The sequence below is a fragment of the Acartia tonsa genome, chromosome 4, assembly GCF_053477335.1.
Source record: "Acartia tonsa isolate MP-2025a chromosome 4, ASM5347733v1, whole genome shotgun sequence".
Lineage (NCBI taxonomy): Eukaryota > Metazoa > Arthropoda > Copepoda > Calanoida > Acartiidae > Acartia > Acartia tonsa.
This window is the reverse complement of record NC_137263.1, coordinates 13300261-13317090: the sequence shown is the minus strand read 5'-3', so window position 1 is coordinate 13317090 and position 16830 is coordinate 13300261. Positions and strand designations below refer to the sequence as shown.

At 30.4% G+C, this 16830-nt stretch overlaps 1 protein-coding gene across 1 annotated transcript in view; it reads left to right on the top strand.

Annotated features, from left to right (window-relative positions):
- The window catches only part of Cad89D (cadherin 89D), a 153213-nt gene that overhangs the window by 51200 nt on the left and 85183 nt on the right, over positions 1-16830 (top strand). Inside the window, exons 4-6 of the mRNA XM_080156463.1 lie at positions 1213-1328; positions 1694-1797; positions 13686-13758. Coding sequence (XP_080012589.1) covers positions 1213-1328; positions 1694-1797; positions 13686-13758 — 293 coding nt within the window. The remainder of the gene's footprint in view (positions 1-1212; positions 1329-1693; positions 1798-13685; positions 13759-16830) is intronic.

Genomic DNA, 16830 nt, shown 5'->3' with positions numbered 1-16830 from the left:
TGTGTAATATGTATTTATAAAAAGGGTTGGGCAGCCGCAGCCGCTAAAACAGGCACTTATAACTAAGCCAATTCACACTCCGTTGCCGAACTTATATGTGATTTTCAGCTGTCGCTGGGGGGCAAAACTGCCTCCCAAATATTATTTTAGATTTATTTTGATTGTTTGCTATACCTTATTCCTGCTCATTACAAAACGAAAATGTTTTTTTTATTTGCGGAAATATTGAAGTAAAAATAGTTCTCCTCTGAGTTCAATATCTTTAAATAAAATAGCGGCAGACTGACCCTATTTGTTAAGAAGGTCAAGTGAAGAAAGAAAAAAGCTGAATATCCCATTGTCTCGAAATTGGCAATTTAATTTTTGACTGCGCATATCTGTTTGGTATGAGCTATAAAGAAACAAATTATTGATATTGGATAGTATCGAACAAACTTTCTACTTATATTTATGGTTATATCATTATCTTTCAAATTGGTATTTTATATTGAAAAAGAAAAAGAAATTACCTTTTTAAATATACGCTATGAGAGAAATTTGAAAATAAAACAATAAACCAACTACATACTAGATTCAAAAAAACAAAAATTGACTAATATAAGATATATGCTTACAGCTTGTTAAAAGCGTTATGCTTACTTGTCCAAATTATGCATATTAAGTCAAGACTACACAGAGACTTCTCAACTGTCTTTTATACTCGGACATTCTCTAGTTGTAGAGTAGCTGTGCTACTAAAAATTAAAAGTTTACCTAGAGTTAGGGAACTTATTCACTATTGAACACATTATGTTGCGTGAAAAAAATTGAATCTATTTGGCTTACCAAAGTGTAAGAAAAATATACAACTTAATCATATTTATGCACAATACAGATTAGAAAAAAATAAATCCACAATGCAAAAATTATAGGACTTCTCTAAAATATTCTGATAAAAAAGGGAGCCTTATTCTGCAGAGCTTCCCAGTATTCAATATAGCCTTACCTAGCCCAAGCTAACCTAAGAAGTACTAAGGAGATCAATAAGCACTTTCAGTAAATACGCCAACAATCTTTGTAGAGCTGTATCAATGTTGATTGAAGAGAAAAACCTTTTTGTTAGTAAATGTATAATTTAGAGGAATATTTTCGTTTGTCCGAAATTACTTTTTTTATTGCAATGAGTGCAAGTGCATCACAGTTTTTTTTGTATAATTTTATTATTATTTTCAGTCTCGAACCGACGGATACTTCACGTTTCGCGAGATTGATCGACGCCACGTTGGAATAATTCTGGCCAGATCTCTGCAGGACCTCACAGATCAGAGCACACCAACTTCGGACATTAGGTAAGATTTTTCCAGTATCGCTTTGAAACCGATTGATATCCGGTGCATTAGAACCGGCTCTCACCAGCACTGAAAATTGACATGTAGCATCGAATTACATCCAGTTTTCTAACAATAAAAAATGTGCAATCAGTAGAAACCTGTTTATAATACAATGCGACAAATAACAATTTTTTGGGTTGCGAAGATACTCTAAAAATATTAAACATTACCAATCAAAATATGTTAAAAATAACTTAGGATATCTCCCTCTGTTTGTCTGCTTGATACAATAGATATACTTTTCCGCTCAGACTATGCTTGTAGAAAAGCTTTCTTTTCAAATCTTTCAAAAAATGTTATAACAAGAACGTGTAAATGTTAAGGTTTCGGCTGGCTTGTCGTGGACGTAATGATGAAACGACGTATCTACCTGTCACAGTTTACGTACAAGATATCAATGATAATGCTCCAGTTTTTCAATCTGAAGGTAGGATTCAAATTTTCAACAAGGTTTGATACAGTGATTTTCAGAAATAGTGGAAATGTGAAAACAAAATAATCTCTTCTGTAGATTAAAATTCAGTTTAGACACTAGTAGTTTTGAACCAACTAATCAAAATTAAATAAAAGTACCCAAAGTTTTTTTTGAGTCAGTGAATAAATTAAATTGGTTATAAACTTTGGGCACAAGCGTAATTTACAGTCCAATGTCCACAGAAATGGATACGACTACATTCAAGATAACAGAATACTGATATTTGAATTTCAAACTATATTCCATGATACCTGCACTTTAAGAATATAGGGTAAAGAATTACATGTTTTTTTTAAGATTCAGATATAATTTTTCTACCATAAATTTTATAGCTTACCCATCTCAAATATTTACCTCTATGTGGCTTTTTATACGACCAGGGTCGATTCAAATTACGCCATCAAGTTTTTTTTGAGTGTTTACATCTATTTAGGGTTTACCCTAGGTTCTGGGACAGTTATTCGGTAATTTAAATTTATTTCAATTTTGTTATATGTATATTTTTAATTTAGCTTTATTCCTTAATCCCAAGAATGTATACATTTTATACTCAATTCCAATTAATTAAAATATCTGAATATCATTTTCCTGTCACTTGGTTTGCCTGTAACTTCGCACAAATATTGAAATTTTAAAATTTCAAATACTTTATTTTTCATTTCTGGAGAAAAACGTATTTCTATGTGTTACTTTTGAGACCCCAAGAGGTTTTGTTTACAGGTTATTTTTTGAAAACGATGAATGGGTTAGGGGGTGGTTACATGTGGTATACTAATAAGTCGAAAAGTGGGATTCTTCCAGTTTTTTTGCAGTATGTCATAAAAGTAATGTAAAACTGAATCTTGTGGTGAAGAGTGTCCTACAGTCATAGAGTAATTACTCTAAGAGTCGACTAAAAGTTTTGAAATAACAACAACAATAAAATGTTTTTCCAGTATCGTTTTGAAACCGATTAATATCCTGTAGATAATACTGAAAAATTATTTAACGCATTGTATTATATCCAGTTTTCTATGAATATAAAAATGTACAATCATAATATTAAAACCATTTTTAGCACGTGCCTTCAGAATGTCAAGGATTAAAATATGGTTTTAATCTTAAAATTGTACAGATTTAGAAAAACTGTTTATAATACGATGTGATGTAAATAAATATCATCAAACTATCGGATTTGAATTTCTCATGAATCTTCAATAAAAAGCAAAGTCAAAAATATACTTTTCTTTAAAGTACAACTACGAATTAAATTCTAATGATAAGATAATAGGAATAAAGTCATAATTATCAGACTTACTATTTACTTCTCTTTAACATTACTCTATGTTGTTATACATCTATTTTTGTATGCATATTATTATTCTTCTGTGTGTTGCTAGCTCTCCCTCTTTTTTCTCCCTCTTTCTCTCTCTCTCTCTTTATGTCTTTCTTCAACAAAATTAAGATGTTACCGTAAATATGTGCAAAGACAGTGATACAAAAAAAAACTTTTAATAATTTTTGCTTCTTTTCAAATTATTCCAACCAGACTGTTTATACCTAATACTATTGAAGATATCCTAATCCTATAGAATTAATAAATCTGATTTGTAAAAATAAATGCTTTATAAAAGTCCAAATACTGATAGATATAATCACCCTTTGCTGTGCTTTCAGTAATTTAACTTTCAGTTTAATTATACTTTTTCTTTTGTGAAACTTGAAATGCAAAAAAATACAAAAATATGATATTGATATTTTGTAGGACTAAAAGTTGCAGCTTTACAGCTTGAAGAATAATAAATGTGGTCCAAATATTTCTCCACACTTCACCTTAATTGCTCCTCTAAACATATAAATACAGGGTGAATACTTGAAATTTAATATAAAATGTTTTAATTTATGTTTTCAAACAATGAAAGTTTAGTTTCATTATTCGGAGAATAATACCGAGTGTAAAGCTCTTTATAGTGCCTATAAAAAAGGGGATTAATTTAAAAACTTTTATACGAAAATCCCGAATGGCGTTATATTAGAATAGTCCATTATAAAAAGCTTCACAGAGTGTCCACTATATATATAAACAAATACAGAGTGGTCACTTAAAAACTAATTGCTCTAAATATATATTGCTCAATTTTTAATCATATTTACCAAACATACAGGGTTTAATCAATTTATAAGATACCTATTAACAAACACAGGGTGTTCTCTTAAAGAATAGTTTTTGACTCAAATATTTCTTCACTGTTTTATATAATCTAACCTCTAAGTTTTAAAATTTTTAAAACTAAAAGATGCTTTAGACAGATACTGATTATAAACAAAACTGATAAACACCAAATGTCCAATAACAAATACAAACACACGCAAAATTACACACATAAAAATAATGAACTTTGTAAAGAAATACTCATCTTAAACCCCTCTCCCCCTTTTGGCCATCCTAAAGTATCCCACCTCATATTGTTTATGTTGATCAAATTACACAAAAAGTCTCTCTGATCTTGTATTACACCCATAAACAAACACATAAAAGGTACTAAAACCTATACTTATACCCATGTAATGTGTATGTGCGTGGACCCACTGAATTTAGCAATATTTGAGTACAGAAACCAGATCATTATGAAAGAATATAAAGAGGATAATCCTCGAAGTCCAATAATCATTTATTTTGCATCCTTCAAAGCTTTTTACCCTGGAGATTGGATCTAAAAGGGTTACTTCGTGTTCTTTTAGAACATAAAACTTCAATTATTATAATCTGTTATGCACTTTATTTTTTGGACAGGCGAATGTTAGTCAAAATACCTTTTATTAGACTTTTTATTTCATTGTTTTTTTATTCCTTGCATTCCATTTGGTTTGGTTTTCACTTTTCCACAGAGCAAATTTCATGGGTCTTTTTTTGTGTACTTGTATATATCATACACTGAAATACAATAAGAAGCATCCCTATAACCACATACTCATATACATAAAAGAATACACCTTTACAGACATACACACACACAAACATACATTCTCTCACACACACACACACACACACACACACACACACACACACAAACACACACACACACACACACATACACACACACTCATATGTTAGCTCAAATATTCTTGGGTTCTTTTTAAATTCTTAAATTTTACGTGTATACAATATAGTTAATTAATTCTGGGGAAATGTTTGAACTGAAAAGAAAAAGTTAAACCTAATTCATTACCATTATAAAGATTATCATTGAAAACACAATTCAATCAGATCATTTTTAGCTTCCAAAAGAGATCTTAAAAATATGGACTGGCGGCTTCGTCTTATTATTTTCGTCACTCTGCTTGCTGAGATTCGCCAAAATTTCAAACATTTGTTAATCTAAAAACCTTGGGTTCTCAGCTGTTTGGTAGAAGCACTCTTAAGTTTTGTTTTTGAATGAGGATATAATGATAATTATCCCACATTAAGATAAGCAGGTTCACAGATACAATCTGTAATGAGATCCTCAGTTTTTTTAAGGCTTTTCCACACAATTTTTAAAACTGCAAGTGCTTAATAAGTTTGTCACTGACTCAACTAGATATTGAAAAGAACCCAAAGTTTTATAAACACATTCTCTCATTCACTTAAATTAGGTATTTTTATTGAATCTTGATTGGTTAGTTCAAACTAGCAGTTATCATGCTTTTTAACAAATAAAATAAATCTACAGAAGGGATAATTTTATTTATCATCATCGGGGATGTACACCAATCTATCATTCATCATCTTATACCTTAAGATACCTGGAGAAAAAGGCTAGATTGTAACAGATCCCTGAAAGTTTCGCTATTATTTTTAATTTTATCCTACAATTCCAAAGTGTTTGTTAAAAATAAACATCTTTTAGCAACTCTAAAGCTTGGTTTGTTTTACAGAACTTTTTATTCTAAAGTTTTTACCCACCACAAATATTTCATCAGGTGTGCAGTCACTAACGCACATTTTTCACCTTTCCAAAAGCTCATATTAATACAGCAACACAATCTTGCCCCTATGCTTTGCTTTAATCCTATCAATAAATATTCATGAGTTAAATTCTTAAAAAGAACTTTTGCCTCAATAAAAACAGTTTGCCTCACTAAAATTTTAGTGAGGCAAAATTATCCCCTTTAATTTTTTTGCGAACCTCAGTGATTGTTGTCTTATTTAATATCTTGTGCTTTTGCAAAAATAAACAAGATGCTTATGTAACAGTAAGCGGAAGTGAATTCACATCTTTCAATCACTATACTAAGAGTTTCAATGTTTAGTAATCGATTATATACATGTCTTCAGGAACAATTTAAAATGGCGGATTGTTTTTGGACGCGTTGTATCTCTACGTATGATTATTGTACATTTCTGTATGTCTAAGCTTTTGTGCTCTTAGAAATAAGTCATAATGATGATAAGTTTAAGTGTTGGTATATGTTCTATTGGTGATAAAATGTTTCCCTTGTGTTAACTACGTAACTATCAGGCAAATGGACTCTTATAATGATAAGATTTTTTACAATCGGATACGCTTTTATGGATATAGCCATGCTGTTTTTTTGTTCTTCTCATTTGAACAGTATACTATAGGTGTATATTACAAAGATTATTTATTATACTGTTCAACATGTTTAGAATGATAGTAAAGTGGTTAATATAGGAAGGTAGGGGGACATTGGTCTGTAAATTATATTAGTACCAAAAATTTTATGAACACGTTCCTTTATTTGTTAGCTTAAAATTGTATGGGCTTTTATTAAATATTGATTGGGTTAAAACTATCAGTGTCAAAACATTTGCTCTTTACAAAAAAAAGGAAATTTTTTATCCTTATTGTAGGTTTACCACAAATTTATCGTCCATTGTCTTATCCCTAAAGATTCCTGGGTAAATTTTAGAAAATTTCAATAGGTTTTATATTTGTGTGTGTGATGCTATCTATTATTAATATTAAGTCTTATGATTGGAGGTACATAGGGTTTATATTTGTGTGTGTGATGCTATCTAGTATATTCTATTATTAATATTATGTCTTATGATTGGAGGTACATAGAGTTTATATTTGTGTGTGTGATGCTATCTAGTATATTCTGTTATTAATATTATGTCTTATGATTAGAGGTACATAGGGTTTATATTTGTGTGTGTGATGCTATCTAGTATATTCTGTTATTAATATTATGTCTTATGATTGTAGGTACATAGAGTTAATATTTGTGTGTGTGATGCTATCTAGGATATTCTGTTATTAATATTATGTCTTATGATTAGAGGTACATAGGGTTTATATTTGTGTGTGTGATGCTATCTAGGATATTCTATTATTAATATTATATCTTATGATTGAGGTACATAGGGTTTATATTTGTGTGTGTGATGCTATCTAGGATATTCTGGTATTAATATTATGTCTCATGATTGGAGGTATAGGGTTTATATTTGTGTGTGTTTGATGCTATCTAGGATATTCTGGTATTAATATTATATCTTATGATTGGAGGTACATAGGGTTTATATTTGTGTGTGATGCTATCTAGTATATTCTGTTATTAATATTATGTCTTATGATTGGAGGTACATAGGGTTTATATTTCTGTGTGATGCTATCTAGGATATTCTATTATTAATATTAAGTCTTATGATTGGAGGTACATAGGGTTTATATTTCTGTGTGATGCTATCTAGGATATTCTGTTATTAATATTATGTCTTATGATTGGAGGTACATAGGGTTTATATTTGTGTGTGTGATGCTATCTAGGATATTCTGTTATTAATATTATGTCTTATAATTGGAGGTACATAGGGTTTATATTTGTGTGTTTGATGCTATCTAGGATATTCTGTTATTAATGTTATGTCTTATGATTTGAGGTACATAGGGTTTATATTTGTGTGTGTGATGCTATCTAGGATATTCTGTTATTAATATTATGTCTTATGATTTGAGGTACATAGGGTTTATATTTGTGTGTGTGATGCTATCTAGGATATTCTGGTATTAATATTATGTCTTATGATTTGAGGTACATAGGGTTTATATTTGTGTGTGTGATGCTATCTAGGATATTCTGTTATTAATATTATGTCTTATGATTGGAAGTTGTAATTGTTCATCAATACTTCATACATTTTTTGTTCATATACACTTTTTGTTCGCACATACTCAACAATCATACAAACACACACACACACACACACACACACACACACATAAAAAGATTTAGCAATTTTAATCATTTGAATTTTGTATAAATATTTTAAATATTTCTATAAGTTAAAATACATTCATAACTTATTAATAATCGATATTTTACAAAAATAGTATTAAAATTGTAAATTTAAATTCTAACCTTAGTTTTTGTAATAACCTTAACCTTCCTTTAAAATGAAGCTTTGACTTCACAAAGATTATAGGGATATGTTAATGGATGATTAATTAATACCCCTTTCGACCAATTAAAGCTTCATAAGGTTAAGATCACATGTAGAACATACTTATTTATTAAAATAATATTTATTCATCTATTATTGACCAATCCTTGCATGCCTGGTTGAATTCGCTTATAATGGCGACAACCAATTTTTGTGTATGACACATCTGCAATCCATTTAGAGAATAACAAGGATGACAACATCCATAAAAGCGTTGCTATAAAATCAAACAGTGGGACATACATACATAAACACTTGTAGAGTGTAAGAACTTAATAAGAAATATTGCTTAAATACAGGATGCTGTTTAAGTACATAGTTACCAGGAATAGGTATAACCAACAAGCAAAATAAATATAAAATAATATTTGGGGGGCAAATGGAGAGGTCGTCAATTTTACGATGTGTTGCCCCCCAACGACAGCTGAAAAACATGTATAGGTTTTGTGATTTTTCCCCGAATTAATTTCGTTATTGGTATAAGCTGCATAGTTACATTTTTACGGATGGACGGACCTACCGTAATTATAGAAAGCTGCGTTTTTTATAATTGAGAGTTGCAACATGGTTTCTTAATAAGTCAATGCTTCAACAAGAACGATTACAACATTTAAGCAAAGGCTTAAAATTTCAAAAATATAAAGAAGAATCTTCCTTTTCCTTTCCTCGAGGAAAGATATTTGTTTACGTCTATCATTATAGAATTGGTTTCAAATTTTTAAAACTTACTCTTAAAAAGTTTTCTTTAGAGTTTAAGTAATTTAAGTAGTCAATCACACATTAATAACTATGACGAACAGACCAAAAACATTTAAGCTGCGCTACTAAAAATTGGTGCGAATGACAAGCTTTTCTTATTCATGGCGACTTAATTGTTTGTGGTAATTCAAAAAAAAGGTGGGTACTATGAACATTATAATATTATCATTGTATTATCTTTATCAAGAACTTTCATCTTTATTTCAAGTACCTTTTCAGCTACTATTTCTTTCTATTACGAGCGGTGTATCTAACCCCCTCCCAACAAAATTTTTTTTTTAAATTATGATATATTTTAAACAATTTAAAGTTTTAGTGATACAAATTTTAAATTTCTTTGTTCGGGTATAGTCCCTTTCGTGGCAACGCTCCTTAAGGGGCGATTCTTTTTTTTTCACAGTAGCTTTTCTCCTATTTCTAGCCCCTGTGGGGGGCTCTAACCATGCGGGGCCAGTCGCCTAATCCTGTGGGGCAATCACCTAACCCAACATAACCTGACCTAACCTATCAAAAGCCATTTTACAAGTACGGCCAATCGCCTTTTAAGGATCGTTGCCACGAAAGGGACTATCCCCCTTTGTTCAATTGCTAAAAATCTTTAAAACTGCTATAATAAATTAACACAGATTTTTTAAAAGGCTATTCTTACAAAATTTGATGCAATTTTTATTAGCCATTTACCTAAAAGTTTACATGTTTTGTATAACGGATGAGTTTAAATACTGAAAATTCAATAATGATATTTGAAGAAAATTGAAATACACATAAAACAGTTATAATAATATTTAATAAATAATTACCAAAACAAATAATTACATTGTTTAATCAAAATTTGATTCTTTAACCAAATCTTTAAAGCGTCGAACGATGGGAAAATTTTGGATTAAAAAATAATTTAGCTTTAAATTGAACAGAACAATTGATAAAAAATGAAAATATCTGAAGATATTTAGCATAAATTTAAATCGTAAGTATTAACAATCAAGTAAACAGCTAATTTATAGAATAAAGAGATACATAATTCACAAGAGAGAGGCAAAAACAATTAATTTTGTCTAAATGAAGATCTAATTGTAAAAAATACTGCTGCTACCCAAAGTTTTAGACACATTACAATCTTTCCCGATTTTGTATTACTTTTGCGGAACATGATTCGAGTTACGTCATATTTTTCTTTCCCGAAAAAGGGAAGGGGGAAAGAAAAAAAGGGAAGGGGGGAAGAAAAAAGAGATGGGAGAAAAGGGGGTTTTCCCCATCTCTTTTGAAGAGATTTTCTTCCCCCCTTCCCTTTTTCGGGAAAGAAAAATATGACGTAACTGGAATCATGTTCCGCAAAAGTAATACAAAATCGGGAAAGATTGTAATGTGTCAAAGTTTTATATTAACATTTCCTCATTCGTTGGCTTAAAACTTAAGGAACTCTTATTAAATTTCGATTGGTTGGTTTAAATTCACCAGTTTTCAAACTTTTGCACCAATAATTTTGATCTACAGAAGTGATACTTTGGTTTATTATAATTCAGGATGTACATTAATATATTATTCATTGTCTTTTCCCTTAAGATTCCTGGTTTATTCCTGATTACTGAAGACTCTGTTTCCTTGTAGCACTGTTAACTCTCATACTTCATACAAATTTACACATATCAATGATGTAACAAACAGAACAACAAAAACTTCCACGATCCTTTTCTTAAAAAAATATTGGCAGAAAAAAATGCTATGTCAATATTAAGTCAATTGCTACCTCTTTTATGCTAAATAGTCAAAACAACTAAGAAGTAAAACAAACAATAACAGTGCATGGCAATTTTAGCTCTTATAGATTTTGCTTAATTTTGATAAATCAAAAAATATTTACACAAAGGTATTCACACTTGTATCATAATTATTTTAGCCTGACTTAGATTAGTTATTGAATATCAAGAATCAAAATAGCTTAAAATATTATTGACTATTGGCTAATGACAGACAAAATAGAGTGATTTTTCCTCAGGGGATTTCCAACCCTCCAGTAAAGGCCCAAAGAAGTGATATGGGAATAACCTTAAGCTTCAAACAGACAAAGAAAAGGGCTTTAAACTGCTCTGGTTATAGAGATACACATTTTTTTAGGCAATACATATATTCAATCAAAAAAATACTATCTATAGCATAGGCGTCCAAAGGGGGGGGGGGGTAATGGGGCGATTACCCCCCCCAAACGATTTAGGGGGTGCCGTAGGCACGCCCAAAATTTTTTTCATTTTACCCTCCCCCCCCCCATTCAAAATTTACCCCTACTCTGGGGGTGCCGTAGGCACCCCCAACCATTTAGGAGGGGGTATTTACCCCCCCAAACAATTTTGGGGGGTTAAATACCCCCCCAAAATAAAAAAATCTCTAATAAAAAAAAATTTTGCGCGCTCCGCGCGCATTTTTAATACTATATATTTAATAAAATTTAAATTACCCCGGAGGTAAATTTTGGGGGGGGGGTAAACTAAATTTACCCCTGCCAACAGATTTCAAGGGGGGTAATTACCCCCCCCCCCCCCCCAAGCAAATTTTACCCCCGGGGTAAAAATTTTTTAGGGGGTAAAAAAAATTTGCGGCGCGCTACGCACGCCATTTTACCCCCCCAAACACGAATTACCCCCTCCCTAAAAAATTTTTACCCCCCCCAAAGTAAAAAGCTTGGACGCCCCTGATCTATAGAATTTGAATACATTTCTAGTTTCTAAAAAATTCTTTTGTGATTATAATTATTTGCATTTAATAAATGTATATTTAGAAAGGTATTGATAAATTACAAATTAGGCCTTAAAGAACAACTGAAAAAGTATCAAATCTAAAAAGTAGTAGGATCTCTGTTTATCTGTCCTTTTGAATCTTAAGATCTCTGTAAACATAACCTTGATTAGATTCTGCTTTAAAAAAAAAACATTTACATTCTGGCCATACTGTAGTTTTATGCTATTTTATAAAACAAAAACAAACCTCCGAGAGGCTAGTGGCGAGTACATTTTTATAAATAAAAAGTACAAAATGTTCAGCTTATGAAACTAAAAGGTATAATAATGATGATCAGTCTGTCTGTCCCCTGAGTTTAATTCTGGCAGTCTAGTTTTGTATAATTGATTGTGTATGATTTCCAAGTGGAACAAAACCATAATTTTCCTTCTTCCTACTCCGCATGCCGAGTGTGGGCCTTGCTCAGCAAAAACAAAGGGCTTAAAAAGTAATGTAAAAGCATTTCTGAGAAGTAACATAACCGGTGATTCAGGGATTGGATATTTGATGATAAATAATTATCCCTATTTGGTTTGGTTTGGTTTGTCTGTAAGAAGAATTGTAAGTTGTAACTGAACAAGGTGTCTCAAAATATAGCCATGTGACGTCATAGAAATGAGTGATTATCCATCTCTTTTTAGGGGTTTTCTTTCCCACTTCTCCTCTTATCTCCATAATTTTCATGACGTCACATAGCTGATTTTTGAGACAATTTGTCCACTTACTTATAAGTTATTTAAACCGTCATTGTGCCCCCCCCCCCCTGTTTTTGATCTAAAAACAAACGCATCTCATTGCCATGCAAGTTTAAGAACTTTAGCAAAATATGTTGAGCTGTCAAAAGGTTATGCCTTATCGATGAAGGCTTCAATGAACCATGTTATCATATGTGTTAGAATGCAAGTTAATATTTAAGTAAACCTGATAGTCGTAGTCATCACATCTATAAAAGAGGTAACGAACCAAAAAGTTCCAGAAACCTCTGAAAATATGAAGAAAATTATGATTTGCAACAACGTAATTTGTTGGTATAATCCGACACTAATGGAACATATATATTAAGCGCAAAAACATTATCACCAGTTTTTATCAGGATATGTCTCATAACTTTGCAATACATAGACTGAATTTCGCAGCAAACAGCAAGCCTTTAAAAAGAGCAAAAATTCGCCAAATTTTCTTCCTTTATAATTTTGCCAATTTTAGGGAAATCGTTTAGGTAAATGAAAAATTATTTTTGTTTAAGGTATACTTTTTATTTTTACTGTTATAATTAATACTGGTTATTAACATTTTCTAATATTCACTGAACAAGATTCTTAAGTGCTAGCTTTTCCTAAAGTTATTGCTCCCCGCAATATCTTTAACAATAAGTTTGATAGTTTAGTATTTTTATTGGAATAGAATCTTTTATTTACTGTTTTGTTTTAACACTATAATGAACTCTATTAAGTATAAATGTGATAAAAAGAATATCAAACGCGTAATCAAATGGAAATTTTTTCATTATCAAGGCTTTATCTCACTCTTAGAAATTCTAAAATATTTCCAGTATGGCTACGAAACCGATAAATATCCGCTTGGTTAGAACCGGTTCGAAGCCATTTTTACTATTCCATTGTAGTAAAAATAGAGAAACTAAAATTGAAGGGTCCTCTAAAATCCCAAGGATCTTAAAGGACTAGACAATTATTGACAAATTTATGATCATTCACAAATAATAAACATAATTACCCCTTCATTAGATTGAATTTTTCAAATAAAATTTGGACACTGTACTGTTAGTTTGAACCAACTTATTGTTGGAATCATGTTTTGACCATTTTTTGAAGCATTACAGTCAAAAAGCTCACAAAATATATTGTTCATTTTTATTTAGGTTACAATGTGACGATAGAAGAAAATACTCCAGTTGGCCTGACCGTCTTCCGTGGCATACATGCGACTGACAGGTACAATTTTATATTAGTTTCACTGTTCATGAAAACGAGTCTTTGACGAAAAATGTAAAACGTTTTTAGTTCGATACAGGTTCTACACCACTTTTGTACCTTTAAAACTGCTGCTATTACAAGAGAATGAAGGATCCAGTAGAAAACTATTGCTTAAAACAAACTATTAAATGAATTATATACACGACTTTCTGAAAAGGTTGATAGATTTTTTAGATTTATTGTTATGTTATCTTAATTAAGAGCTATTTTTTTCATTTAAAAATATTGCTAAAATAAAATGAAATCTACTCTGTATAGAACACACATTGCAAAACTAAGTGTTAATAAGCAATTCTAACAAGAAATACAATATCATTTTATAGTCACTAATAAAAACTTTAAATGCTTAATTGTTTTATTACTTCTTTGTCTAACGCTAAATGTTTATAAAAAGCATTTCCTTGAATAAAAAAAACTAGCCGGAGGCCTAGCGGCGGATCTACCATCCTATTATAAAGCCTTGGTTTTGAAAGATACTAATTCACCTCTCTAACAAGTTCGTCCGTAGTTTGTTAAGGGAAAAAGGAAAATGTAAATACTTTGGTTATTGCACTTTTTGTAATAGGCTTCCCAACTATTGAATTTTTCGTTCATAATGTTGTAATCGTATATTTCCATTACGTCTTTTTAAAAATTCAATTAGTTTCATTGAAAAAATAAATGAAAATAAAAATTAGATTTAACGTTTCTTTGCTGGCATTTTTCATAGATACAGATAACAACTTTTAATTATTTAACTTCTGGTATACAAAATTAATATATTTACACTTTAATTTAGTATTGAAAAACCTATCCTTTTGAACCCTAACGTTTTATTTCTATAAATTTTATGTCTTCTTTAATAGTTAAATATCGCATCGTATAATAGACAGCTTTCCGCGGATAGTAAACTATAAATTCATAGATTAATTTCGGCTTTGTCAGCCCAAAGGGTCCGCAAGCCGGGCTAACAAAACTGGTATCAATATGAAGAGATTTCATTTTACTATTCACAGAAAATTGTCTGTAATACGATACGATAAATGATTTTTCAGTATGGCGGAGAACCGGTTCTAATCCAGCGAATATTAATCGGTTTCGAAGCCGTATTGGAAAATCTTTTTTCCCTGATTTGTTAGTTTCCTGTGCATTTTTGGTTGGTATACTCAGTCAATTTAAATGGTAGCTTTACATCTTAGCAAATATGAAATCAAAGTTTTTAGCACAGATTTATCAGAATATGTTTTACAGAAATTGTAACACCTCGAAAAATCTGTTAGTTGTCGAGAAGGTGCGAGGTTCAAATCTCGGCCAAAACCACGTTACTTTTGTAAGTACAAATTCTGGTGTGACCTAACCTTACTACCTTCCACAGTTAGGACTTTCAGACAAAAGTCGTACGATCTAATGGATCTAATGATAGAAATGGGAGTCTTTGGGTCTCATGTGGTATTTTCACCCTAAGTTTGATGTTATCATCAACCAGTTAAATGAGAAAAAAACAAAATTTGAAACTTGAAATTCTTAATGACCATTTGATTACAAGATGTTTCAACATTCTAACTCTGCATTGTGATAATATTACATTTTAATGGGCCATTATATATAAGAAACAAACTTTAAATTGAAAAAAAAATTGCGGCTTTTTTTATAGAACTCCATTTTAGTGTTGTATGTTTCTAAAGTTAAAGTCACGGGAAATCTTTAAACTAACCATTAAAAGTGCCATAGGCTGGTTAACATTTTTCAGTATAATAAAAATGATTTTATTTTATCAAAGTTATTTTTTGATATTAATTTACTTGCGTTTTATCCATACTTTGTAGTTCAATAAATAATCACTATATTACCCAGAAGCTTAACGTTATAAAACATTTATTAAAATATAAATTTAATCATAAGAAAGGGGAATTTTATTTTAACTTTGACATCAGGTTAACTTTACAGTTTTCCCATTTTTAAAAAAGCTTTAACCCATAATCATCCCCTGAAAAGCAGAACATACTAAAGATTTTATTTTGAACGTTGAAAATGTCTTCAATAAAAAGTTGTCCCGCCTATTAATGTCTTTGAATTGCGAATCTATTTTGAAGCGAGTAGGAAGGCAAAACTGAACAATTTGTTTCAAGTAAGATAAATAGTCACTATATCAAGAATAGGCCCACATTCAACATTGCGGCAAGGGATAGTTTATCCGAAGAAAAATCTATTTTGCTTCCATATTACTATTAATAGCATGCGAAAAAATTGGAAGTTTTCTGTTTCTTAGAAAATAAATTTGTACTTGAGTAATCGTTATTGACAAAGTAAACAAGTAAACGATTTTCTTTTCATTAGCGAACACAAAATTATAAAATTGTATAAATATAGAACTGTTTAACTGTTATACAGTAATAATTTTAAAATATAATGCCTTAACAATTGTGTAAGTACATAACTATTAAAATATCTGCAAAAATAAACAACATAATCCATTCTTTAAATTAAAATCATTGGTTAAAAAGTTTGGAACCAACTAATCCAAATTCAGTAAAAATACTCAATGATTTGAGTAAATGAATAACTTTGGATACCAGAGCAGTTAACATGTTTGTTTTTGATTTGTAAGCAAAATAATTTATGCTTAAATGTCTCTGTCAATGTACATAAGAATATATACAAGTATGGTTTCATATACTTCCCATAACTAATGATGCTTTGATATATTAGGCTACTGTACCTAGCATGTCATATATCTATATATATGTATAGAAATATATATGCAGTGCATGAATTGAGTAGAAAATATCTAACAGTTGAGCAGTTAATCTTTTCTTTTATATACATATATGTTTTTGATACACAAATTTACCCTTCTGTAGAATAAAATTATTAGTTTAAAAGTTTGAACCATCCATAGAAAACGTTAGGAATCTCTTTAATAAATTTTCATCTAAGGCGTACAAAAATAGTTATTTATTGCATCGTATTATAGACAGCTTTCCGCAAATATCAAAATAAAAAAAATTGAAGTTTAAAACCAGTTTTGTTAGATCCGAGGGGCTGAGGCTT